Source organism: Pongo pygmaeus, chromosome 8 (genome assembly GCF_028885625.2).
Source record: "Pongo pygmaeus isolate AG05252 chromosome 8, NHGRI_mPonPyg2-v2.0_pri, whole genome shotgun sequence".
Classification (NCBI taxonomy): Eukaryota; Metazoa; Chordata; class Mammalia; order Primates; family Hominidae; genus Pongo; species Pongo pygmaeus.
Genome location: NC_072381.2, coordinates 33,653,891 through 33,681,123, shown reverse-complemented (window position 1 = coordinate 33,681,123; position 27,233 = coordinate 33,653,891). Strand labels below are relative to the sequence as shown.

Here is a 27,233-nt window from a genome sequence, read left to right as displayed (position 1 = left end):
GCCAAATCATGAGTGAACTCCCATTCACAATTGCTTCAAAGAGAATAAAATACCTAGGAATCCAACTTACAAGGGATGTGAAGGACCTCTTCAAGGAGAACTACAAACCACTGCTCAATGAAATAAAAGAGGATACAAACAAATGGAAGAACATTCCATGCTCATGGGTAGGAAGAATCAATATTGTGAAAATGGCCATACTGCCCAAGGTAATTTATAGATTCAATGCCATCCCCATCAAGCTACCAATGACTTTCTTCACAGAATTGGAAAAAACTTCTTTAAAGTTCATATGGAATGAAAAAAGAGCCTGCATCGCCAAGTCAATCCTAAGTCAAAAGAACAAAGCTGGAGGCATCACGCTACCTGACTTCAAACTATACTACAAGGCTACAGTAACCAAAACAGCATAGTACTGGTACCAAAACAGAGATATAGACCAATGGAACAGAACAGAGCCCTCAGAAATAATACCACACATCTACAACCATCTGATCTTTGACAAACCTGAGAAAAACAAGAAATGGGGAAAGGATTCCCTATTTAATAAATGGTGCTGGGAAAACTGGCTAGCCATATGTAGAAAGCTGAAAATGGATCCCTTCCTTACACCTTATACAAAAATTAATTCACGATGGATTAAAGACTTAAATGTTAGACCTGAAACCATAAAAATCCTAGAAGAAAATCTAGGCAATACCATTCAGGACATAGGCAGGGGCAAGGACTTCATGTCTAAAACACCAAAAGCAATGGCAACAAAAGCGAAAATTGACAACTGGGACCTAATTAAACTAAAGAGCTTCTGCACAGCAAAAGAAACTACCATCAGAGTGAACAGGCAACCTACAGAATGGGAGAAAATTTTTGCAATCTACTCATCTGATAAAGGGCTAATATCCAAAATCTACAAAGAACTTAAACACATTTACAAGAAAAAATCAAACAACCCCATCAAAAAGTCGGCAAAGGATATGAACAGACACTTCTCAAAAGAAGACATTTATGGAGTCACATGAAAAAATGCTCATCATCACTGGCCATCAGAGAAATGCAAATCAAAACCACGACGAGATACCATCTCACACCAGTTAGAATGGTGATCATTAAAAAGTCAGGAAACAACAGGTGCTGGAAAGGATGTGGAGAAATAGGAACACTTTTACACTGTTGGTGGGACTGTAAACTAGTTCAACAATTGTGGAAGTCAGTGTGGCGATTCCTCAGGGATCTAGAACTAGAAATACCATTTGACCCAGCCATCCCATTACTGGGTATATACCCAAAGGATTATAAATCATGCTGCTATAAAGACACATGCACACGTATGTTTATTGCAGCACTATTCACAATAGCAAAGACTTGGAACCAACCCAAATGTCCAACAATGATAGACTGGATTAAGAAAATGTGGCACATATACACCGTGGAACACTATGCAGCCATAAAAAAGGATGAGTTCATGTCCTTTGTAGGGACATGGATGAAGCTGGAAACCATCATTCTTAACAAACTATCGCAAGGACAAAAAACCAAACACCACATGTTCTCACTCATAGGTGGGAATTGAACAATGAGAACACTTGGACACAGGAAGGGGAACATCACACACCGGGGCCTGTTGTGCGGTGGGGGGAGGGGAGGGATAGCATTAGAAGATATACCTAATGTAAATGACAAGTTAATGGGTGCAGCACACCAACACGGCACATGTATATATATGTAACAAACCTGCACATTGTGCACATGTACCCTACGACGTAAAGTATAAAAAACAAAACATATACTAAGTCCAACCTTGCAGGATTATTGTGTATGTTAGAAAAATATTATGTTCTTCCTACTGCCGTACCTGGTATTTATTAGTAATTCAGTAAATGATAGCTATTTATATTATTATCTTTGTAATCTACCTTCTCTTCATCATCTTCTTTAGGTCTCAGTGTAAATCAAAGGGAATAACACTGCTTATTCCAAAGGACTACCACAAGGACTAAATAACATGGGTGAAAGTGCTTTGTCAACAACAACAAAAAAAAGAAAAAAAAGAAAAGAAAACTCTAAAGACTCCACCAAAAAACTATTAGACCAAATGATTAAATTTATAAAATTTTCAGGGTAGAAAGTCAGCACACAAACATTAGTAGTGTTCCTATACTCTAACAACGAACTGTCTGAAAAAGAAATCAAAAAATAATCTCATTTACAGTATCTACAAAAAATTAAATTCCTAGGAATAAATTTAAACAAGGAGGAAAAAAAGTTCTACAATGAAAACTATAAAACATTAGTAAAAGAAGTTTAAGAAAGCACAAATAAATAAAAAGATATCCCATGTTCCTGGATTGGAAGAATTAATATTGTTAAAATGCCCATCAGTTATGAATTTAATCCCTATCAAAATCCCAATAAAATTTTTTGACAGAAATAGAAAAAATCCAAAAATTCATATGTAACCATAAAAGACCCTGAATAGCCAAAGCAATCTTGAGCAAGAAAAACAAAGCTGGAGGCATTGTACATCCTAATTTTAAAACATATTATTTAGCTACAGCAAACAAGACAGCATGGTACTGGTATAAAAACAGACATGCAGATCACTGGAATAAAATATACAATGGTGTTGAAAAACTAGATATCCACATGCAGAAGAATAAAATTATACTTTCATCTCACACTATATACAAAAATCAACTCCTTGGACTAAGGACATAAATTTAGGATCTGAAACTAGAATTGCTAGAAGAAAATACGGGAAACACTCAATTACGTTGATCTGGGCAAAGATTTTTTGAATATGACCCCAAAAGCAAGGTAATAAAAGCAAAAATAAGTAAATGGTATTAAACCAAACTAAAAAGCTCTGCACAGCAAAGCAAACAAGCAACAGTAGGAAGAAATAGCCTACCGCATAAGAGAAAGCATTTGCAAATCATAAATCTGATAAGCAGTTAAGATCCAATTTATAGAAGCAGCTCAAACAACTCAATAGTTAGAAAACAATCAACCCAAATAAAAGATGAGCACGGGATCTGAACAGACATTTCTCTAATGAAGACATGCAAATAGCCAACAGGTATATGAACAAGTGTTCAACATCACTAATCATCAGGGACATGCAAATTAAAACCACAATGAAATATCACTTCCCACACACTAAAGTAACTATCATCAAAAAGATGGAAGAGAAGTGCTGGCAAAGATGTGAAGAGAAGGGAACGCTTGTACAATGTTGGTGGGAATGTAAATTAGTAAAGCCATAATGGAAAACACTACAGGGATTCTTCAAAAAATTAAAAATAGAACTACAATATTATCCACAATTTCACTTCTGGATGTACCTCCAAAGGATATGAAATCAGTATATAAAAGAGATATTTGTACTCCCATGTTCACTGTAACACTACTCACAACAGCCAAGATACGGAATCAAACTTAGTGTCCAGCCACAGTTCAATAGATAACGAAAATCAGGCTTAAAAAAAGGAAGTAAATTTTGTCATTTGTGATAATATGGATGAACGTGGAGAACATAATGTTAAATAAAGTAAGCCAGTCTCTAAAAACACATACTGTATTATCTTACCTATATGTGGAGTTTTAAAAAGTCAAGCTCATAGGAACAGAGAGTAAAATGTTGGTTACAAGAGGCTGATGGTGGGAGGACTGAAGCAATGTTGGTCAAAGGACACACATTTCAGCTGGAAATGAGAAACGTTTAAGAGATCTACTGTACTTCATGAGTACTGTTAATAATAACATATTGCAAAATTGCTAAGAGAAATATTAAGTCTTCTCAACACAAAAAAAAACAAGGTAATATACATGTTAAATAGCTTGATTTTATTATTCCACAATTTATATTTAAATTCCACAATTTATTATTCCACAATTTATATATTAAAATACCATGTAGTACACAATGAATATATATAATTTTTACTTGGCAATTAAAAATAAATCTTACATTATTTTAAGGTTATCTACAATTATGACACTTACTATTGAGTTGATTATCTTGGAAAGATTTTTGTTTCTTTACTTCTACTTCCGTTTTTGACTTTGTGTGTTGTTCAAGCATAAGATTTTCTTCTGGTACATCATTATGAGCTACACAAATTAATAAATTTAGTGCACTAAACATAAACTATAGTGAAATTTCTAGATTTCAGATTTATAACAAGTATACAGTCATATTCTGTCTCATTTTTATACATGTAAAATATAAGTAAATTACTATAATTCTAGATCTGACATGAAAATAGCGACAATAACTTTAGAGGATCTGAGGAGAAGTAGTCTCATTATTTTGATATTTCTTGGCATCAAATATTTATATTAGCCTCTACTTGTTCTTAATTATTTATAATTTAGATTAATATATATTCATAGGCAAAGCAATGAAAATTCATATGTACAAGTTTATTCATTACAGCATACTTTTAATGATAAAATACTCAAAATCACTTAAATGTACAAGTATATGAAATTGGTTAATAAAAAGGTATATATTATAATTTGTGGCATTATCAACTACAATATTTAATATGATACAAAGAGTTGTACAGGACGCTCTAAAAGTAATAAAAAGATAGTTACAACCTGATTTAGAGGGATTTATAGGAGATAATGTTAAGTGAGAAAAAATTGAAATAGAAGAAAGATATCAAGTATGCTATCCATTAGGAAATAAATGTAAAGAGATACTTCTTTTAGAAATTGAAACACAGGAAAGATAAACCAGAAAACAAAGTAGTTGGTGATCAAAATTTGCATAGACCCTACATGCAAAATTGCATCCAATGACCATTGTTAAATGTAAGCATGTTCCTAGCACTGAATGTCTACAATGCATGTTTTCATGTTTTATTCATTTTTCCATGTGTGATGAAAAAGTACGTAGAGTCCTCATGATCATATTGCACACCAATCAAAAGAGACCATAGAAGAGATGTGAATAGTTCACCTTTACCTTAAATGAGTTACTCTCGTTACATTTAATTAGGGACAGTGGCACTTATGAGGTGTGTCACTGCAGACCTCCTTATTCAGAATGTCCTTTCATGGCCACTTTGCCCAAGAAGGATGAAGAAGTGGGTAGGGGGAAAGTGTTATATACATATGAGACCCTCTCCTTTCTTAGCTGGCTGCCATTTGGCCTCTGACTAATTTGGTCCAATTGTGGTGAGTTCCCTGCCACTGAAAAACCTTTTTTGATCACTCTTCCAGTCACCTCCAAAATGCCCTGAAAGCTACGTGATAGTCTCTTACTTCAGCAATAAGGAGTACGAACAACAGATGACAAATAAGATCATTTACCAAACTCAGACCTAGGTTCATTTGTGCTACTCTCATTGGTTATCTAGCTCAATTGAACTTGATGATGTGAAATAGTTAGCAGCACAATCCGATCTTAACTGAAAAATTTCCATGCAAGACAAAAGAACCTACTGCCAAGATACCAGTATTTCATTAGCAGTCAGAGTGATGTAAAAATGTAACTGGGCACTCACTCCTGGACCATCTGTTTAAGTCCCTTCTCAAAGACACCTATGGCTCTAGTTGCTTAACAATAAGGTCTCAAGGAAGAGATTGAGGGGCTCTCCATTAGATGCTTATGATCATTTAATAATCATGAGGGCACAACACAGAGCCCCATTACAGTCCAAATAGTGAGTACTCCTGTAGCTAATAAAAGCACTATCCTGGATACCCAGAGTGGTGGAGCAAGATGGTCAAATAGAAGGTTACACCAATTATTCCCCTTGCAGGAACAACAAATTTAAAACTATCTATACATGAAAAAGCACCTTAATAGGAACCAAAAATCTGCTGAACACTCACAGTATCTGGTTTTAACTTCATACTGTTGAAAGAGGCACTGAAGGGGGTAGAAAAGACAGTCTTGAATTGCTAATGCCATCCCTCCCTCATTGCTCAGCAGTGTCCACCTGGTGCAGAGAGAAATTATTTGTGCTCTTTGAGAGAAACAGTGCAGTGATTGTGAGATTTTGCATTGAACTCAGTGCTACCCTGTCATGGCAGAAAGAAAAATCAAGCTAAACTCAGCTGATGCCCACCTATGGAGAGAGGCCAAAAGGGAACTGCATATCCCTGCTGTTGGAACTTGAGTTCTGGCAAGCCTCACCACCATGGGCTAAAAGTTCCCTGGAACTTAACTTCAAAGGCAATATAGGCCACAAGGACTGAAACTCCTAGGCAAGTCCTAGTGCTGAGCTGGATTCAGAGCCAGTGGACTTAGGGGGCATCTACTGAGACACCAGCCAGGACAGCTAAAGGAGTGCTGTGCCACCCCTACTCCAAACCCAGGCAGTGCAAGTCACAGCTCCAAAAAAGACCTTCTTCTTGAGGAGAAGAGAGGGATGAATAAAGAGGATTTCATCTTGTATCTTGGATACCAGCTCAGCCACAGTAGGATAGGGCACTGGGCAGAATTTTGAGGCCTCCATTCCAGGCCCTAGTTCCTGGATAACATTTCTAGACACCCTGGGCCAAAAGGGAACTTGCCACCTTCAAGGGAAGAATTCAGTCCTGGCAAGATCTATCACCTGCTGACTAAAGAGCCCTTGGGCCCTGAATAATCAGCAGCAAGATCTAGGTAGTATGCTATGGGCATCGGGTGAGACTCTGAGATATGCTGGCTTCAGGTAAGACCCAGCACATTTCCAACTGTGGTGGCTATGGTAAGAAACTCCCTCTGCTTGAGAAAAACAGAGGAAAAAGTAAAGGGGACTTTGTTTTGTACCTTAGGTACCCACTCAGGCACAGAGCAGTGAGCACCAAACAGGCACGTACATGTGCACATGTCTTCATAGGAGAATGATATCTATTCCTTTGGGTATATACCCAGTAATGGGATTGCTGGGCTAAATGCTATTTCTGTTTTTAGGTCTTTGATGAATCACCATACTGTCTTCCACAATGGTTGAACTAATTTACACTCCCACCAACTGTGTATAAGTGTTCCTTTTCCTTTGCAACTTTGCCAGCATCAGTTATTTTTGGGCTTTTTGGTAATAGCCATTCTGATTGGTGTGAGACAGCATCTCATGGTTTTCATTTGCATTTCTCTAATGATCAGTGATATTAAGCTTTTTTTATATGATTGTTGGCCACATGTATGTCTTCTTTGGAAGTGTCCATTAATGTCTTTTGCCCACTTTTTAATGGGGTTGTTTGTTGTTGTTGTTGTTGTTGTTGTTTGTAAATCTGTTATAGTTCCTTATAGATGCTGGATATTAGACCTTAAACATAACTTTCATATGTACCATGAAACAAAAAATGTGTAACTTGATTTATTGTGATATTTACTTTATTGTGGTGGTCTAGAACTGAACCTGCAGTATCTCCAAGGTATGACTTTGGTCATATTTTAGGCCACAAAATAAGTCTTAACAAATTTTAGAAGGCTGAAATCATATCAATTATCTTTTCTTACCACAATGGTATAAAACTAGAAATAAATCACAGGAAATTTTTCAGAAAATTCAAAATGTGGGAAAACTGAGTGGCACACTCCTGGATAATCAATGAGTCAATGAGAAAATAAAAAGGAAAATCAAAAATATCTCAAGATAAACTAAAATGGAAACACAACATAACAAAACATGAAATGATGCAAAAGCAGTCCTAACAGGGAGGTTTATAGCAATGAATGTCTACATTAAGAAAAAAAGAAAGACCTCAGATCCAAAAATCTAGCAGTACATGTCATGGAACACTAAAAACAAAGAGCAAACTAAGTCCACAGTTAATAGGAGGAAGGAAATAATGAAGATCAGAGCAGAACTAAATGCAATAAAGACTAGAAAAACTCTAGAAATGGTCAACAAAACTAAGAGCTTATTCTTTGAAAGGATAAACAAAATTGGCAAAAATTTTAGCTATACAAAAAAGAAAATTCAAATAAATACAATTATAAATGAGAGAGAAGACATTACAACTGACCACAGAAATACAAAAAATTATGACTACTATGAACAATTATACACCAAAAAATTGAATAATCTAGAACAAATGGATAAATTCATAGAAATATGTAACTTACCAAGACTGCAATATATGTCTTTATGTGCCTGGATTATTTCACTTAGCATAATATCCTCCAGGTTCATCAATGCTGTTGCAACTGACAGAACTTCTTTATTTAAGGCCACATAATATTTCATTGTGTATATATACAGCACATTTTTATCTATTCATTTGTCAAAGGACACTGATATGGTTTGTGTGTGTCCCCACCCAAATCTCATCTTGAATTGTCATTTCCATAATCCCCATGTGTCATGGGAGGGACCCAGCAGGAGGTAATTGAAAGATGAGGGCGGCAACCTCCATGGTATTCTCATGATAGTAAATGAGTTCTTACGAGATATGATGGTTTTATAAGAGGTTTTTCCCCCTTTGCTCAGCACCTCTCTCTCCTGCCACCTTGTGAAGGAGGATGTCTTTGCTTCTCCTTCCACCAAAATTGTTAAGTTTTCTGAGGCCATCCCAGCCATGCAGAACTGTAAGTAAATTAACTTCTTTTCTATAAATTACCTAGTCTCAGGTATTTCTTCATAGCAGTTTGAGAATGAACTAATACAGTAAATTGGTACCACAGTAGTGAGGCACTGCCATAAAGATAACCAAAAATGTAGAAGCAACTTTGGAACTAGGTAACAGGCAGAGGTTGGAGCAGTTTGGAGGACTTAGAAGAAGGCAGGAAGATGTGGGAACGTTTGGAACTTCCTGGAGACTTGTTAAATGGCTTTGGCCAAAATGCTGATAGTGATATGGACAATGAAGTCCAGGCTGAGGTGGTCTCAGATGGAGATGAAGAAGTTGTTGGGAACTGGAATAAAGGTGACTCTTGCAATACTTTAGCAAAGAGACTGGTAGCATTTTGCCCCTGTCCTACAGATCTGTGGAATTTTGAACTTGAGAGAGATGATTTATGGTATCTGGCAGAAGAAATTTCTAAGCAGCAAAGTGTTCAAGAGGAAGCAGAATATAAAAGTTTGAAAAATTTGCAGCCTGATGATGCAATACAAAAGAAAAACCCATTTTCTGGGGAGAAATTCAAGCCTGCTGCAGAAATTTGCATAAGTAACAAGGAGCCAATGTTAATCACCAAGACAATGGGGAAAATGTCTCCAAGTCATGTCAGAGACCTTCACAGCAGCCCTTCCCATCACAGGCCCAGAGGCCTAGGAGGAAAAAATGGTTTCCTGGATCAGGCCCAGGTCCCCCTGCTCCGTGCAGCCTCAGGACATGGTGCCCTACGTCCCAGCTGCTTCAGCTCCAGCCACGGCTAAAATAGACCAAGGCACAGCTCAGACCATTGCTTCAGAGGGTGCAAGCCCCAAGCCTTGGCAGCTTCCGCATGGTTTTGAGCCTGCAGGTATAAAGAAGTCAAGAACTGAGATTTGGGAACCTCTGCCTAGATTTCAGAGGATGCATGGAAATGTCTGGATGTCCAGGCAGAAGTTTGCTGCAGGTGGGGAGCATTCATGGAGAACCTCTGCTAGGGCAGTGTAGAAGGGAAATGTGGGGTTGGAGCCCCCACACAGAGTCCCCACCGGGGCACTGCCTAGTAGAGCTGTGAGAAGAGGGCCACCATCCTCCAGACCCCAGAATGGAAGATCCACTGACAGCTTGCATCATGTGCCTGGAAAAGCTGCAGACACTCAAGGCCAGCTGCGAAGGCAGCTGGGAATGGGGCTGTACCCCACAAAGCCACAAGGGTGGAGCTGCCTAAGGCCATGGAAGCCCACCTCTTGCACCAGTGTGCCCTGGATGTGAGACATGAAGTCAAAGGAGATCATTTTGGAACTTTAAAATTTAATGACTGCCCTATTGGATTTTGAACTTGCATGGGGCACGTAGCCTCTTTGTTTTGGCCAATTTCTCCTATTTGGAATGGGTGTATTTACCCACTGCATGTTCCCCCATTGTATCTGGAAAGTAAGCCTTTGATTTTTACAGGCTGATAATCAGAAGGGACTTGCCTTGTCTCACAAGTACTTAGACTTTTGAGTTAATGCTGGAATGAGTTAAGACTTTGGGGGACTGTTGGAAGGGCACGATTGTGTTTTGAAATGTGAGGACATGAGATTTGGGAGGGGCCGGGTGGAATGATACAGTTTGGCTCTCCACACCCAAATCTCATCTTGAATTGTAGCTCCCATAATCCCCACATGACATGGGAGGGACCCAGTGGGAGGTGATTGAATCATGGGGGCAGTTACCCCCATGCTATTCTCATGATTGTGAGTTATCACAAGATCTGATGGTTTTATAAGGGGCTTTCCCCCTTTGATTGGCACTTATCTCTCCTGCTGCCTTGTGAAGAAGGATGTGTTTGCTTCCCCTTCTGCCATGATTGTAAGTTTCCTGAGGCCTCCCCAGCCATGCAGCACTGTGAGTCAATTAAATCTCATTTCTTTATAAATTACCCAGTCAGGTATTTCTTCATAGCAGCATGAGAATGGACTAACACAGACACTTAAGTTGATTCCACATCTTGTCTACTGTGAATAATGCTGCAATAAACATAGGATTGCTGATATCTCTTTGACATACTAATTTAATTTTTTTGACTGTATGCCCAGAAATGGAACTGCTGGATCTGATAGTAATTCTATTTTTAATTTTTTGAGGAACTGCCATAATAAATATAAAACAATAAAACTACTAGAAGAAAACATAGGGAAAAATCTCCCTGACATTGGTCTTAGCAATGATTTTTTTAATACAACCCCAAAAGCAAAAATAGAATAATAAGATTGTATCAAACTAAACAGTTCCTGCACAGAAAACAAAACAATCAACAGTATGAAGAGACAACCTACAGAATGGGAGAAGATGTTTGCAAACTATAGATCTGATAAGGAGTTAATAGTCAAAATACCTAAGGAATGCAATCAATTCAATATTAAGAAACAACGCAATTTAAAGATGTACAAAAAGCCTAATACATATTTCTCAAAAGAAGACATATAGGCCAGACATGGTGGCTCATGCCTGTAATCCCAGCACTTTGGGAGGCCGAGGTAGGTGGCTCACTTGAGATCAGGAGTTTGAGACCAGCCTGGCCAACATACAGTGAAACCCCATCTCTATTAAAAAATACAAAAATTAGCTGGACATGGTGGCACGCACTACTTGGGTGGCATCCCAAGTAGTTCCAGCTACTTGGGAAGTTGAGGTAGGAGAATCACTTGAACCCAGGGTGTGGAGGTTGCAGTGAGCGAAGATCACACCACTGCACTCCAGCCCGGGCAACAGAGCAAGACTCTGTCTCTCAAAAACAAACAAACAAAAAAGACACATAAATAGTCAACAAGTATATGAAAAAATGCTCAACATTTTTAATCATCAGGGAAATGCAAATTAAAGCCACAATGAGATATCACCTCACACCTATTAGAACAACTATAATGAAAAACGCAAAAGATAACAAATGGTGAGAATCTGGAGAAAGAAAAACCTTGTATAATGTTGGTGCAATTGAAAATATGAATACAGTCATTATAGAACAAATACATTTTCTAATGGCTGACCTTGGTAACAGTTAGCATGTTAATATGCCCTAATTCCATTCCCCTCACTCTAGGTCCTTGGTAGCCCAGTCAACCAACAGCCTCACAACTATAATAGCTGTGAAATCCAGCCGTCTAACAACCCCTAGAGAGGGCAAAATAAATTTGAGGATCCCCAAAAGCACCACTCCTAGAGAATAACCACTATTTAATGATGTATCTGCCAGCTTCCTGAAAAGATGCACTGTCAAGGTATATATCTATTTGACCTGACTTAGAGCTTTCTTTGTCCAGAATATCCCTCAGTCTAGGGCATTTGTCAAAAAATGATCAGTGGTAACTGCTTAACATAGTAGACATGCAATGAGCATTACCAGGTTGGGGCTGACCATCAAAATCTCAAAAAGAAAAACTGGGAAATTAGATGTCAATAAGGAGTGGCTCTATAAAGCTCTAACATGTATCAGGGAATCTAATAGACAAAACACATATGTAGGGCTGTGTACAGGTTTAGGAAAGACATGAATATTCCCAGATCTCTCACCTCTAACTGACCTTGAGGTTCTGAGCAAGCAGGAAATGAAAACTAAGGCAGAGTTACAAACTTCTTACCTCAGCATTGAAAGCATGCCTCAAGACACACAGGGACACACAGGGAGCCCCTCTACAAAGGTGGGAGACATCAATTCAATACATCTAAGGAAATCTCTGTCTAGTCATTAGCTGATCACTAAGCTAACTAAGCAGACTTCAGTAGTTACAAACAACAAAATATATAAACTTTACAAAACTAGTCCAAGAAATGCACTAATCAAACAAATAACAAAAACAGCAAAATAACAAGCTCTAGGAAAGAAGAGTAATCCAATTTTCAGAATTTCACATCATATTATTTACAATTTAAACAAAAAATTATCAGAAATGCACAGAAACAAGAAAATAGCCAATACACAAAAGAAAAATAGATCAGTTAATAAAAACTCTCCCTGAAGAAGCCAAGATGTTGAACTTACTAGACAAAGATTCTAAATCAGCTATTATAAAACTATTCAAATAACTAAAGGGAATCATATCTAAAGAATTAAAGTGTAATAATATCTCACTGTGAAAGAATATCAATAGCATGATATAAATTTCCTGAAGTAACCAAATAGAAATTCTGGAGTTGAAAACCACAATAACTGAAATGGAAAGATGGAATCAAAGGAATATTTTAAAAGGCAAAAAAAATTAGTGACATTAAAGACAAATAAGTTGAAATTACCTAGTCAGAGAAACATAAAGAAAAAGGAATGAAGAAAATTAACAGAGCCTCAGAAATTGGTACAACACCATCCAAGTGTACCAATATATACATACTGGGCATTCCAGAAGGAGAAAAGAGGAAGAGAAGAAAAAAATTTTTTAATAAATAGTGAATGAAAAGTTCCCAAATTTTGTCAAAGCATTAATCTTCACATCAAGAAGTTTCGTAAATTCAAAAATAAACTCATAGAAATCCACACATACATGTATCATAGTCAAATTGTCATAGAAATTGTTTTCTAGAAATTTCAACATATGTAATTTGAGATGGGCTTTTGAGTTTAAAATTTATATTCAGGTGTAAGATTTTTCCTTTGGCTGAAGAAACCTCACCCATTTTCTCTGCTATAAGAAGAAAGGCTTTGACATAGAATCACCAGAGCAAGATGGAGGAAGAACCCTATCCATCCACAGGAACGTCAAATTGAATGACTATCCATGCAAGAATACACCTTCACAAGAACTAAACGAATCAGGTGAGAGGTCACGGTACCTGGTTTTAGCATAATAACAAGAAAATATTCATTGAAGAGAACAGAAAGTACAGTCTCACACCCCTCCCCCAAACCCAAGTGGCACAGTGTGTAGCAAAATCTTTCTTCTTGAAGGAGAGGAAAGTGTCAGGGGGTGGGGGCTGTATTGGAACTTAGTACCAGCTTTGCTACAGTAAAACAGCACCAGGTTAGAACTCTGTGGTCCTTGATTCTAGGCCAGTGCTCACATAGGGAGCACTAGACTCACCCCAGCCCCAAGGGAATCAGCTGCCCCAGCAAGAGGAACCTGAGTCCTGTACCCCTTCACCACCAGCTGACTAAAGTGACTTCAGGTCCCAAATTTAAAAAATATTAATAATTTTACAGGTTAGGGGGAAGTGAGATGACATATTCAAAGTGCTGAAGGAAAAGAATTGACAACCTAAAATAGTGTATTCAACAAAGCTATCCTTCTAACATGAAGGGAAGATAACGACTTTCCTAGACAAACAAAAGGTGAAAAAACTTACCACACCCAAACCTGTTTTATAAGAAATACTAAAGGAAGTTACTCAATCTGATGGCAAAGGATGCTAATGTTTAACAACGAAACATCAAAAATTATAAAAATCTCTGCTAATAGAAACCATACAAATTCAGAATACTCTAATACTGTAACTGTGGTATATAAAGGACTCATATGTTTAGTTTGAAGACAGACAAAACTATTAAAAAATAATAACTAGAAAAATTTATTATGCATTAGGCAATATAAAAATATAGAAATTGAGATATCTAAAAGTCAAAATGTGAGGAGTAAAGTATAAAGTTTTTTTTAGTTTTGTTTCTCTTTTCTTTGTGACCAATGTTAACTTGTCATCAGGTTAAAATAATTAGTTACATAAGATGTTTTCTGTAAGCCTCATGGTAACCACAAAGTGAAAACCTATAATAGATACACTAAAAACAAAAAGCAATGAATTAAAACATACCATCAGAGAAAAACCACAAAAGAAGACAGAAAGAAAGAAAGAGATTTACAAAACAACAGTAAAATTAGCAACAAAATATCAATAGTAAGACTTTAATTATGCATAATAACCATGAATGTTAAAGGACAGAATTCTCCAAATTAAAGACATAGAGTGGCTGAATGAAGAAAATAAGATCCAACTATATGTGCCCTATAGAAAACCTACTTCACCTATAAAGACATGCACAAGCTGAAAAAAAGGGTTGGAAAAAATCTTCCAACCAAAGGGAAACCACAAAAGAGCAGGAGTAGCTACATTTATATGAGATAAAATACACTTTAAGTTAAAAATCATTTTAAAAATATAAATCAAGCCATTATATTATGATAAAGGGCTCAATACAACAGGAGGATGTAACAATTATAAATATATGCACACACAACACTGGAGCACCTAAACATATAAAGCAAATATTAACAGACTAAAAGAGATTGAGTGTGATGCAATAATAGGAGGGGAATTCAACACTACACTTTCATATCATCCAGACAAAAAAATCAACAAAGAAACACTGGAAATTTTTCTGACAGAGCAGAAGCACTGCCATCTTGGACAAGCATCGCCACTTTAAAGTTCACCTTAATAAAAAACCACCTAAATCTTCCCAAAGGGCATCAGCCTAATGACTAATGTCAGCATGACCATAAACCACAGATGACATCTCCGACCAGAAACATTCTAACCCTAAGATAAAATCCTCCCCAACCAGAGACATGCCAGCCCCAAGAAAACCTCCCTTCCCACCAGAGAGGTGTCAGCCCCAAGATAACCTCCCCTCTGACCAGGGACATTCCAACCCTGCAATAAACTTCTCCTCCACACAGAAACTTCCCACCCTGTGATAAGCTCCCTCACCCTGAACTCTTAAATACTCTTAGTCTGTAAGAGAGAGTGCTCCTGTCCAAAATCGTCCAGAAACCGCTCTCCAGTTTATTATCCAAAATAAACCTGTCTTTGACTGTTGAGCCATTTTTCATGTTTCTTTCCTTTATCTTTTTCTTTTTATTATTATTATACTTTAAGTTTTAGGGTACATGTGCACAATGTGCAGGTTAGTTACATATGTATACATGTGCCATGCTGGTGTGCTGCACCCATTAACTCGCCATTTAGCATTAGGTATATCTCCTAGTGCTATCCCTCCCCCTCCCCCCACCCCACAACAGTCCCCAGAGTGTGATGTTTTTTCCAAGACAACTGACTAGACGCAACCAGGAACTGCTGCTCTCATAGATAGAGCTCACAATTTCGACTATACCAACATAATTTGAACCAATCTCTGGACAGAAAACACCAAATGTGGATGGAAAAAAGACTCACATGCTGAGGCTGAATAGGGAGGAAGCTGGGAGCCCAAGTTGGAGCACCTGAGCACCCCAGCTGTTTCCCAGCACCAAATGGTGCCTGAGGAAGGAGTGAGTTAAGAGACTGGGAGACTGCTCAATCTTACTGCAAACCTCTGAGATCCTAGTTGCAGGAGATCTCACTCCCACATGGATGTGTGAGCTGGCAGGGAAGATCTCCCTGAAGATTAGATGGAGACAGAGCTGCAGCAGGTGCAAAGCTGAGGACCCTTGAGTGCAGGTCAGTCCCAGCAGAGCTCAGCCACAAGCATCCATTCCCAGAGCTACCTGTCTCCCTCTGAGAGGCTCTGTACCCACCAAGGAGAAAATAGGTTGTGCTTCTCTGTGGGACTGGGGCACATCTGACCCGCAGGCCCACCTGCCTGCCAGCCTCTCCCAGGAACCTTCCCTGACTGTCCCATAAAAGAATGTAAATAATGCAGCCTCCACTGCCCAGGCTGGGTGTTTTGCCCCACCTGAGTGCATTCTGGCATCCTGGGAGCCCTTCAGATCCCACACTGCACCCAGAACCCATCCCTGAGTGCCTGGAGGAGGGAGCTGCAAGACCCTAGGGCCCTCAGGCTGTAGCCTGTGGCTCAGGAGGGATGAGCTGAGATTTGTGCTTGGTACTTGAACAGGACAGGAGCCCACACTCAGAAAACTGAGAGTTCTGAGTGGTACAGGCTCACAAGCTGGTGTGAGACCTAGCCATGCCTCCCTGCACAAGGTTGATCCATAAAGGGTGTTGCCTGTTTCCCCACCAGACCTCTCCCCAAGGGAGCCCTGTGGCCCAAAAGATCTAACCACCACCACCACAACAAAATTGCAGGCACAGTGCCAGTGGTTGGCAGTGGTTCTCCCGAGGCTCATGGGCAAGCCTGGTGAGAGAGTTACATCTCTTCTCACATGGCAGAACACAGTTGCAAATGTGAAGATGCACAAAGGAAATGTGTGGTTAAGAGCCTATCTACTGCTCATTGCTCTCAAGCACCATCTACCGTATGGCAACCCAAACTACAACACCAAAAATCACTTTACTAATTCTCCCCACTGTGAAACCAAGAACAAGAATTTTACAGCAAAGACCCTATACAGAGCCTTAGTCCTCTGAAACTTCCAGAAGCAAAGCCAATGGACTATGCTCAATTTACAACACAATGAAAAGAATACTAGCCCTCCCAGATGAGAACAAATCAGGACAAGGACCCTGGCAATTCAAAAAGCCAGAATGTCGCCTTGCCTCCAAATGAGCCCACTACTTCCCTAGTAATGGTTCATAACTGGTCTGGATTGTCTGAAATGACAGACATGGAATTCAGAATCTTGATGGCAAAGAAGCTCATTGAGATCAAGGAGAAAGTTGAAAATCAATCCAAGAAAGCCAAGCAATCCACTAAAACAAAGAGCTGAACAACAAAATTCCCTTTTTAAGAAGAACCGAACTGGACTTCCTGACCTGAAAAGCTCACTACAAGAATTTCATAATACAATCAGAAGTATTAACAGCAGAATAGACCAAGTTGAGGAAAGAATCTCAGAGTTTGAAGACTGGTTCTATGAATCAACTCAGTCAGACAAAAATAAAGAAAACAATTAAGAAAAATGAACAAAACATCCCAGAAATATGGGATTATGTAAGGAGGCAAAATTAACAATTCATTGGCATTCCTGAGAGAGGAGAATAAGCAACTTGTAAAATATATTTGAGGATATAGTCCACAAATATTTCCCTACTCTTGCTAGAGAGGTCAACATGCAAATCCAACAAATACAGAGAACTTCAGCCAGATACTATATAAGATAATCATTCCCATGGCAATTAATCACCAGATTCATCAAAGTGATTGCAAAAGAAAAATCCTTAGAGGCAGCTAGAGAGAAGGTGCCAGTCACCTAGAGAAGGAATTCCATCAGCCTAGCAGCAGACCTCTCAGCAGAAACATTACAAGACAGAAAAGATTGGGGGCCAATTTTCTTTATTTTTCTTCATCTTTTATTTTAAGTTCAGGGATACATGTGCAGGATGTGCAGGTTTGTTACATAGGTAAATGTGTGCCACGGTGGTTTACTGCACAGATTATCCCATCACCCAGGTATTAAGCCCAGAATCCAGTGGCTATTCTTCCTGACACTCTCCCTCCCACCACACCTCCCACAGGTGCCCAGTGTGTGTTGATCCCCCCATGTATCCATGCGGTATTTAGTTTTCTGTTCCTGAATTAGTTTTCTGAGGATAATAGTTTCCAACTCCAAACATATCCCTACAAAAGGACATGATCTGGTTCCTTTTTATGACTGCATAGTATTCCATGGTATATATGTACCACATTTTCTTTATCCAATTTGTCATTGATGGGTATTTAGGTTAATTCCATGACTTTCCTATTGTAAATAGTGCTGCAACGACATAAAACACCATAAAAAAGTGGGCAAAGGATATTAACAGACACTTCTCAAAGGAATATATACATGTGGCCAACAAACATGAAAAAAAATTCAGTATCTCTGATCGTTAGAGAAATACAAATCAAAACCAAAATGAGATACCATCTCAAGTCTGTCAGAATGGCTATTATTAAAATGTCAAAGAATAACAGATGCTGGCGAGGTTGTGGAGGAAAAGGAACACTTTTCCACTGTTGGTGGGAGTGTAAATTAGTTCAGCCACTGTGGAAGACAGTGTGGTGATTCTTCAAAGACCTAGAGGCAGAAATATCATTTGACCCAGCAATCCCAAATATATTACTGGGTATATACCAAAGGAATATAAATCATTCTATTATAAAGATACATGCATGCATATGTTTGTTGCAGCACTATTTACTATCAATATAGTAAAAAAGGCCATACTGCCCGAAGTAATTTACAGATTCAATGCTATACCTATCAAACTAACAACACCATTCTTCCTAGAATTAGGAAAAACTATTCTAAAACTTATACGGAAGCAAAAAAGAGCCCAAATAACCAAAGCAATACTAAGAAAAAAGAACAAAGCCAGAAGCATCACAGTAGCCAACTTCAAACTATACTATAAAGCCACAATAACCAAAACAGTTTGGTACTGGTACAAAAACAGACACAAAATCCAATAAAATAGAAAAGAAAACTCAGAAATAAAGCCCCACACCTACAGCCATCTGATATTTGACAAGACCAACAAAAACAAGCAATGGGGAAAGGGCTCCCAATTCAATAAATGATGCTAGAATAACTGCCTAACCTTATGCAGAATATTGAAGCTGAACCCATATCTATCACCTTATATGAATATTAACTCAAAATGGATTAAAGATTTAAATGTAAGACCTCAAACTATAAAAATCCTAGAAGACAACCTAGGAAATATTTTTCTTGGCATAGGCCTTGGCAAATAATTTTTGGCTAAGCCCCCAAAAGCAAATGCAGCAAAAACAAAAATAGACAAGTAGGATTTAATTAAACTAAAGAACTTCTGCACAGTAAAAGAAACTGTCAACAGAGCAAACAGACAATCTATAGAATCAGAGAAAGTATTCACGAACTATGTATCCAACAAAGGCCTAATATCCAGAACCTATAGGGAAATTAAACAAATCAACAAGAAAAAATCTCCATTGAAAATGGGCAACAGACATGAACAGACACTTATCAAAAAAAGACATATGCTGCCAATAAGCACATGAAAAAATGATCAGCATCACTAATCATTAGAGTAATGCAAGTCAAAAGCACAATGAGATACCATCTCACACCAGTCAGAATGGCTATTATTAAAAAGTCTAAAAACTACAGATGCTGGTAAGGCTGTGGAGAAAAGAGAATTTTTGTTTTTGAGACAGGGTCTCACTCTGTCACCCAAGCTGGAGTGCAGTGGCACGATCTCAGCTCACTGCAACCTCTACACCCCAGGGCTCAAGCGATTTTCCTGCCTGAGCCTCCCAGGTAGCTGGGATTACAGGTACGTGCTACTACACCTGGCTGATTTTTTTCTATTTTCAGTAGAGATGGGGCTTCACCATGTTGGCCAGGCTGGTCTCAAACTCCTGACCTCAAATGATCCACCCACCTCAGCCTCCCAAAGTGTTGGGATTAGTGGCGTGAGCCACTGTTCCCAGCCTATAAAAGGGAACATTTAAACACTGTTGGTAGGAATGTAAATTAGCTCAGCCACTATAGAAAGCAGTTTGGAGATGTCTCAAAGAAATTAAAACAGAACTACCATTCAGCTCAGCAGTCCCATTACTGGGTATATACTGAAAAGAATATAGGTCATTCTACCAAAAAAACACATGCACTCAAATATTCATTACTGTACTATTCACAATAGCAAGACATGGAATCAATCTAGTTGCCCAACTATGGTAGATTGGAGAAAGGAAATATGGGACATATATACCATGCAATACTATGCACCCATTAGAAGGAATGAGATCTTGTCCTTTGCAGCAACATGGATAGAGCTGGAGGGCATAATCCTAAACAAATTAATACAGGAACAGAAAGCTGAATACTGCATGTTCTCATTTATAAGTGGGAGCTAAGTATTGAGCACATGTGGATATAAATATGAGAACAATAGGCACTGTGGCCTACTAGAGGGTGGAAGGTGGTGGGGGGTTTAAAAACTACCTATGTAGTACTATGCTTACTACCAAAGTGATGGGATCCATACTCCAAACCTGAGTATTGTGTCACATTCCCATGTAACAATTCTGCACATGTAACCCCCCACACCTGTATCTGAAAGAAAAGTTGAAATAAAAAAATGAAAATATACACTTAATTCAAACTGCATTCTAGACAAAATGAACCTAACAGACATTTATAGTATGTGTCACCCAACAGCTAGAGAATACACATTCTTCACCATAGCACATGGAAGATTCTCCAGGATAGACCACATGTCAGGCAACAAAACAAGTTTTAACAATTTTTTTAATTGAAATCATATGAAGTATCTTTTATGATTACAATGGAATAAAACAATGAATCAATAACAGAAGGAACTTTGGAAACTGTTCAAATACATGAAAATTAAACAACATGTTCATGAAAAAAACAATGCATCAAAGAAAAGAAAGTTTTTTAATTTAAAAATTCCTTGAGACAAATGAAAAATGAAAATACAACATACCAAAGCCTATGTAATATAGGAAAAATGGCCCTAAAATAAAGTTTATAGCAATAAACACCTACATGAAAAAAACTAGAAAGAACTCAAACAAACAACCTAACATTACTCCTCAAAGAACTGAAAAAAAAGAACAATCCCAAAATAAGTAGAAGGAACAAACTAATAAAATCAGAGCAGAAATAAACAAAAAAGAGTTTAAAAAAATATAAAAGATGAACAAAACAAAAAGCTGTATTTTGAAAAGATAAAAAAACTTGACAAACCTTTAGATAGACTAAAAATAAAAGTGAGGAAATTCAAATAACTAAAACAAGAGAAGAAAAGGGTAACATTGCAGCTGATGCCACAGAAATACAAAGGATCATAAGAGGCTACTACAAACAACTATATGCCAACAAATTGGAAAACCTAGAGGAAATGGATAAACTCTTGGACACACGCAACTTACCAAGACTGAATTGTGAAGAAATAGAAAATCTCAACACACCAATAATGAGAAACAAAATCAAAGGCAATAATTAGAAGCTTTCCATCAAAGAAAAGCCCAGGAACCTTGATGGGTTCACTGCTGACTGCTACCAAAATTTAAAGAAGAACTAATGCCAGTTCTATTCAAACTATCCCAAAAACTTGAAGAGGAAGGAATACTTCCAGCACATTCTACAAGGCCAGCATTACTCTGATTAAAAAAAAAAAAAAGACATGGACTCAACAGAAAATAAAACTACAGGTCAGTATCACTGATGAAAATTTACACAGAATTTTTCAACAAAAGACTAACAAACCAAATTTAACAACACATTAAAAAGATCATTTACCATGACCGAGTGGGATTCATATCAGGGAAGTACAGATGGTTCAATATCCACAAACAAATAAATGTGACACATCATTAACAGAATAAAGGACAAAAAACATACTGATTTCCATAGTGTTTACACTAATTTATATACCCACAGTGTATGAGTTCCCTTTTCTCCATACCCTTGAAAGATTTTGTTAGTCATTTTTATAATAGCCATTCTGACATGGATAAAGTGATATCTCACTATGGTTTTCATTTGAATTTCTCTGATGATTAGTGATGTTGAGCATTTTTTCATATATTTGTTGGCCATTTGTATGTCTTCTTTTGAGAAATATCTATTCACATATTTAGCCCATTTTTAAAATAAGATTTGTATTAGTCTGGTTCCACATTGCTAATAAAGAAATACCTGAGACTGGGTAATTTGCAAAGGAAAGAGGTTTAATTGGCCCATGGTTCTGCAATGAATACTAGCCAGTTGTATTAGTACACTTTCATGCTGCTGATAAAGACAGATCTGTAACTGGGCAACTTACAAAAGAAAGAGGTTTAATGGACTTAACAGTTCCACGTGACTGGGGAGGCCTTACAATCATGTCAGAAGGTGAAAGGCACGTCTCACGTGGTGGCAGCCAAGAGAAGAGAATGACGAAGAAGTGAAAGCAAAAACCCCTTACAAAACCGTCAGATCTCATGAGACTTATTCACTAGCAGCAGTATGGGGGAAATCGCCCTCATGATTCATTATCTCCCACTGGGTCCCTCCTACAACATGTGGAAATTACAGGAGTACAATTCAAGAAGAGATTTGGGTGGGGTCATAGCCAAACCATATCACCAGCCATAAAACAGAAATGGTGCCCTGTCATTTGCAACAACATGGATGAACCTAGAGGAATATTATGTCAGGTAAAACAAGCCAGGCAAGAAAGACAAACTCCATATGATCTCACTTGTATGTGGAATCTAAAAAAGTTGATTTTATGGAAATAGTAGAATAGTGTTTACCAGAGGCTGTGGAGGGGTTGGGGGAGGAGGAACAGCAAGTGGCTTGTTAATGGGTACACAGATACAGTTAGACATGAAGAATAAGTTTTAGTGTTCTGTTACACAGTAGGGTACTACAGCAAAAAACATTGTAGTGTATAATTCAAGAGAGCCAGACAAGAAGATTTTGAATGTTATTACCATAAAAATGACCAGTTCTTCTAGCGATATATATGGTAATTTCCCTGATTCAATCATTATACTATGTATACATGGATTAAAACACCATATTGTACCCCATGAATATGTACAATTATGCCAATTATAAATTAAAATCTTAAATAAAAAAGAAGAGAGGTTTAGAATATAATAAAGAGTGACACCATTTAATTGTGAAGCCTCTGAATTGTTAAAAATATACCAGAAATCAAAGTTTCCATTCATTTTTATAAAAATTTAAGCAAAAGACCACAATTCAATTAAATGATTAAAAAAGACCAATTAATTTTCAAAATAAATATGAAGTTACATGTAAAAATCATGAAAGTATTTCTACTGCAAGGATGTGGAAACGCTCTATTACTTCATATACTATATGCACTTAAAAAGTTGAAAGTCAATTTTATTTTTCCAAGAGTATTAACCTTTTTAAAAAAGTTTAAACATTTTAAAACAGAAATAATTGATTTAAAAATCAGAATGAATAAAAAAAGATTCCAACATAAAGAAATAAATTAAAGAGAAGTAAACATGGATTGGGTAGAAGAAACAGAAAGCAGCTCAAAATACTTAAATCCAAATGTGTCAATAATTATAATAATTTTAAATTAAAACATTCAAACATGTTCTAGGAATAAAAAAAGACAGTCACACTGGATTTGTAAAAAAAAAAAAAAAAAAACCTAACTATAGGTGATTTATAAGCTATGTCAGTAAATTATAAAAATCCAGAAAGACAAAAAACAAGTAGATGAAAAAAGATACACCACGCATACACTAACAAAAATCACCATAGTATGTCAATGTAAGACACAATAGGATTTAAGGCAAATGACCTTACCAGAGATTCAGATGGTTCCTTTCATAAAATGAAAAAGGACTTTGCCAGAAATACGGAATTTTTATACATATGCACCAATAACATAAGCAGCATTTAAAAAGAAGACAAAACTACAAGAAGAAATAGATAAATCCAAAATAATAGGAGAATTCAACATGCCTCTCTTAGTAAATGTCAGAACTAACAAAAAATTAAAGGAAATCGAAAAATAAATACTACTTTAAATAGCACAATTTAATAAATGTTTCTACAGTCCTAACGTGATACACATCCATAAACCAAACTCTGCTTAATTTATTCAAAGTTAACTTTCATTAAAAATAATTTAATAATATTCATCATTATATTTACTGCTGAGTCTTTTTCTTCTAACAGCTCTAAGTGTCAGGCAAAATATTTTCATCTAATTCTTCATCCATGCTCTAGGATACAGTAAGAAAATCTTTTTAAGAACTAAATGAGGTGCTGGAGCCAAGATGGCCGAACAGGAACAGCTCCAGTCTACAGCTCCCAGTGTGAGCAACACAGAAGACGGATGATTTCTGCATTTCCAACTGAGGTACTGGGTTCATCTCACTGCGGAGTCTCGGACAGTGGGTGCAGGACAGTGGGTGTGGTGCACCAAGCCTAAGCCGAAGCAGGACGAGGCATCACCTCACCCAGGAAGTGCAAAGGGTCAGGGAATTCCTTTTCCTAGTCAAAGAAAGGGTGACAGGTGGCACCTGGAAAATCGGGTCACTCTCAACCCAATACTGCGCTCTTCCAACGGTATTAGCAAATGGCACACCAGGAGATTATATCCCATGCCTGGCTCGGAAGGTCCTGCGCCCACGGAGCCTCGCTCATTGCTAGCACAGCAGTCTGAGATCAAACTGCAAGGCGGCAGCCAGGCTGGGGGAGGGGCGCCCACCATTACCAAGGCTTGAGTAGGTAAACAAAGCGGTTGGGAAGCTCGAACTGGGTGGAGCCCACCACAGCTCAAGGAGGCCTGCCTGCCTCTGTAGACTTCACCTCTGTGGGTAAGGCATAGCCAAACAAAAGGCAGCAGAAACCTCTACAGACTTAAATGTCCCTGTCTGACAGCTTTGAAAAGAGTAGTGGTTCTCCCAGCATGCAACTGGAGATCTGAGAACGGACAGACTGCCTCCTCAAGTGGGTCCCTGACCCCTGAGTAGCCTAACTGGGAGGCACCCCCCAGTAGGGGCAGACTGACACTTCACACGACCTAGTACTCCTCTGAGACAAAACTTCCAGAGGAACGATCAGGCAGCAATACTTGCTGTTCACCAATATCCACTGTTCTGCAGCCTCCACTGCTGATACCCAGGCAAACAGGGTCTGGAGTGGACCTCCAGCAAACTCCAACAGACCTGCAGCTGAGGGTCCTGACTGTTACAAGGAAAACTAACAAACGGAAAGGACAACCACACGAAAACCCCATCGGTAAGTCACCATCATCAAAGACCAAAGGTAGATAAAACCACAAAGATGGGGAAAAAACAGAGCAGAAAAACTGGAAACTCTAAAAATCGGAGTGCCACTCCTCCTCCAAAGGAACGCAGCTCCTCAACAGAAACGGAACAAAGCTGGACGCAGAATGACTTTGACAAGTTGAGAGAAGAAGGCTTCAGATGATCAAACTACTCCGAGCTAAAGGAGGAAGTTCGAATCCATGGCAAAGAAGTTAAAAAACTTGAAAAAAAATTAGACAAATGTATAACTAGAATAACCAATGCAGAGAAGTCCTTAAAGGACCTGATGGAACTGAAAACCAAGGCACGAGAACTATGTGACGAATGCACAAGCCTCAGTAGCCGATTCGATCAACTGGAAGAGAGTGTATCAGTGATGGAAGATCAAATGAATGAAATGAAGTGAGAAAAGAAGTTTAGAGAAAAAAGAATAAAAAGAAATGAACAAATCCTCCAAGAAATATGGGACTATGTGAAAAGACCAAATCTACGTCTGATTGGTGTACCTGAAAGTGACAGGGAGAACAGAACCAAGTTGGAAAACACTCTGCAGGATATTATCCAGGAGAACTTCCCCAACCTAGCAAGGCAGGCCAACATTCACATTCAGGAAATACAGAGAACGCCACAAAGATACTCCTCGAGAAGAGCAACTCCAAGACACGTAATTGTCAGATTCACCAAAGTTGAAATGAACGAAAAAATGTTAAGGGCAGCCAGAGAGAAAGGTCGGATTACCCACAAAGGGAAGCCCATCAGACTAACAGCAGATCTCTCGGCAGAAACTCTACAAGCCAGAAGAGACTGGGGGCCAATATTCAATATTCCTAAAGAAAAGAATTTTCAACCCAGAATTTCATATCCAGCCACACTAAGCTTCATAAGTGAAGGAGAAATAAAATCCTTTACAGACAAGCAAATGCTGAGAGATTTTGTCACCACCAGGCCTGCCCTAAAAGAGCTCCTGAAGGAAGCACTAAACATGGAAAGGAACAACTGGTACCAGCCACTGCAAAAACATGCCAAATTTTAAAGACCATCGAGGCTAGGAAGAAACTGCATCAACTAATGAGCAAAAGAACCAGCTAACATCATAATGACAGGATCAAATTCACACATAACAATATTAACCTTAGATGTAAATGGGCTAAATGCTCTAATTAAAAGACACAGACTGGCAAATTGGATAAAGAGTCAAGACCCATCAGTGTGCTGTATTCAGAAAACTCATCTCACGTGCAGAGACACACATAGGCTCAAAATAAAGGGATGGAGGAAGATCTACCAAGCAAATGGAAAACAAAAAAAGGCAGGGGTTGCAATCCTAGTCTCTGATAAAACAGACTTTAAACCAACAAAGATCAAAAGAGACAAAGAAGGCCATTACATAATGGTAAAGGGATCAATTCAACAAGAAGAGCTAACTATCCTAAATATATATGCACCCAATACAGGAGAACCCAGATTCATAAAGCAAGTCCTTAGAGACCTAGAAAGAGACTTAGACTCCCACAAAATAATAATGGGAGACTTTAACACCCCACTGTCAACATTAGACAGATCAACAAGACAGAAAGTCAACAAAAGTATCCGGGAATTGAACTCAGCTCTGCACCAAGAAGACCTAATAGACATCTACAGAACTCTCCACCCCAAATCAACAGAATATACATTCTTCTCAGCACCACACCACACTTATTCCAAAATTCACCACATAGTTGGAAGCAAAGCACTCCTCAGCAAATGTAAAAGAACAGAAATTAGTCAGGTGTGGTGGCTCACACCTGTAATCTCAGCACTTTGGGAGGCCAACGCAGGCGGAACATGAGGTCAGGATATCGAGACCATGGTGAAACCCCGTCTCTACTAAAAATAACAAAGAATTAGCCGCGAGTGCTGGCAGGCACCTGTAGTCCTAGCTACTCGGAGAGGCTGAGGCAGGAGAATGGTTGAAGCCAGGAGGCAGAGCGTGCAGTGAGCCGAGATCGTGCCACTGCACTCCAGCCTGGGAGACAAAGTTAGACTCCATCTCAAATAAAAAAAAAAAAAGAACAGAAATTATAAAAAACTGTCTCTCAGACCACAGTGC

General features: G+C 38.2%; 1 protein-coding gene across 49 annotated transcripts in view; it reads right to left on the bottom strand.

Moving 5' to 3' along the window:
- CCDC7 (coiled-coil domain containing 7) overlaps positions 1-27,233 on the bottom strand; it is a 434,284-nt gene that overhangs the window by 232,801 nt on the left and 174,250 nt on the right. For 44 of the 49 annotated variants that reach the window (XM_054436378.1, XM_054436376.1, XM_054436382.1 and 41 more), the window contains one exon: positions 4,003-4,110. The exons of the other annotated variants lie outside the window; for them this stretch is intronic. In XM_054436378.1, coding sequence (XP_054292353.1) covers positions 4,003-4,110 — 108 coding nt within the window. The remainder of the gene's footprint in view (positions 1-4,002; positions 4,111-27,233) is intronic. 49 annotated transcript variants of the gene reach the window in all.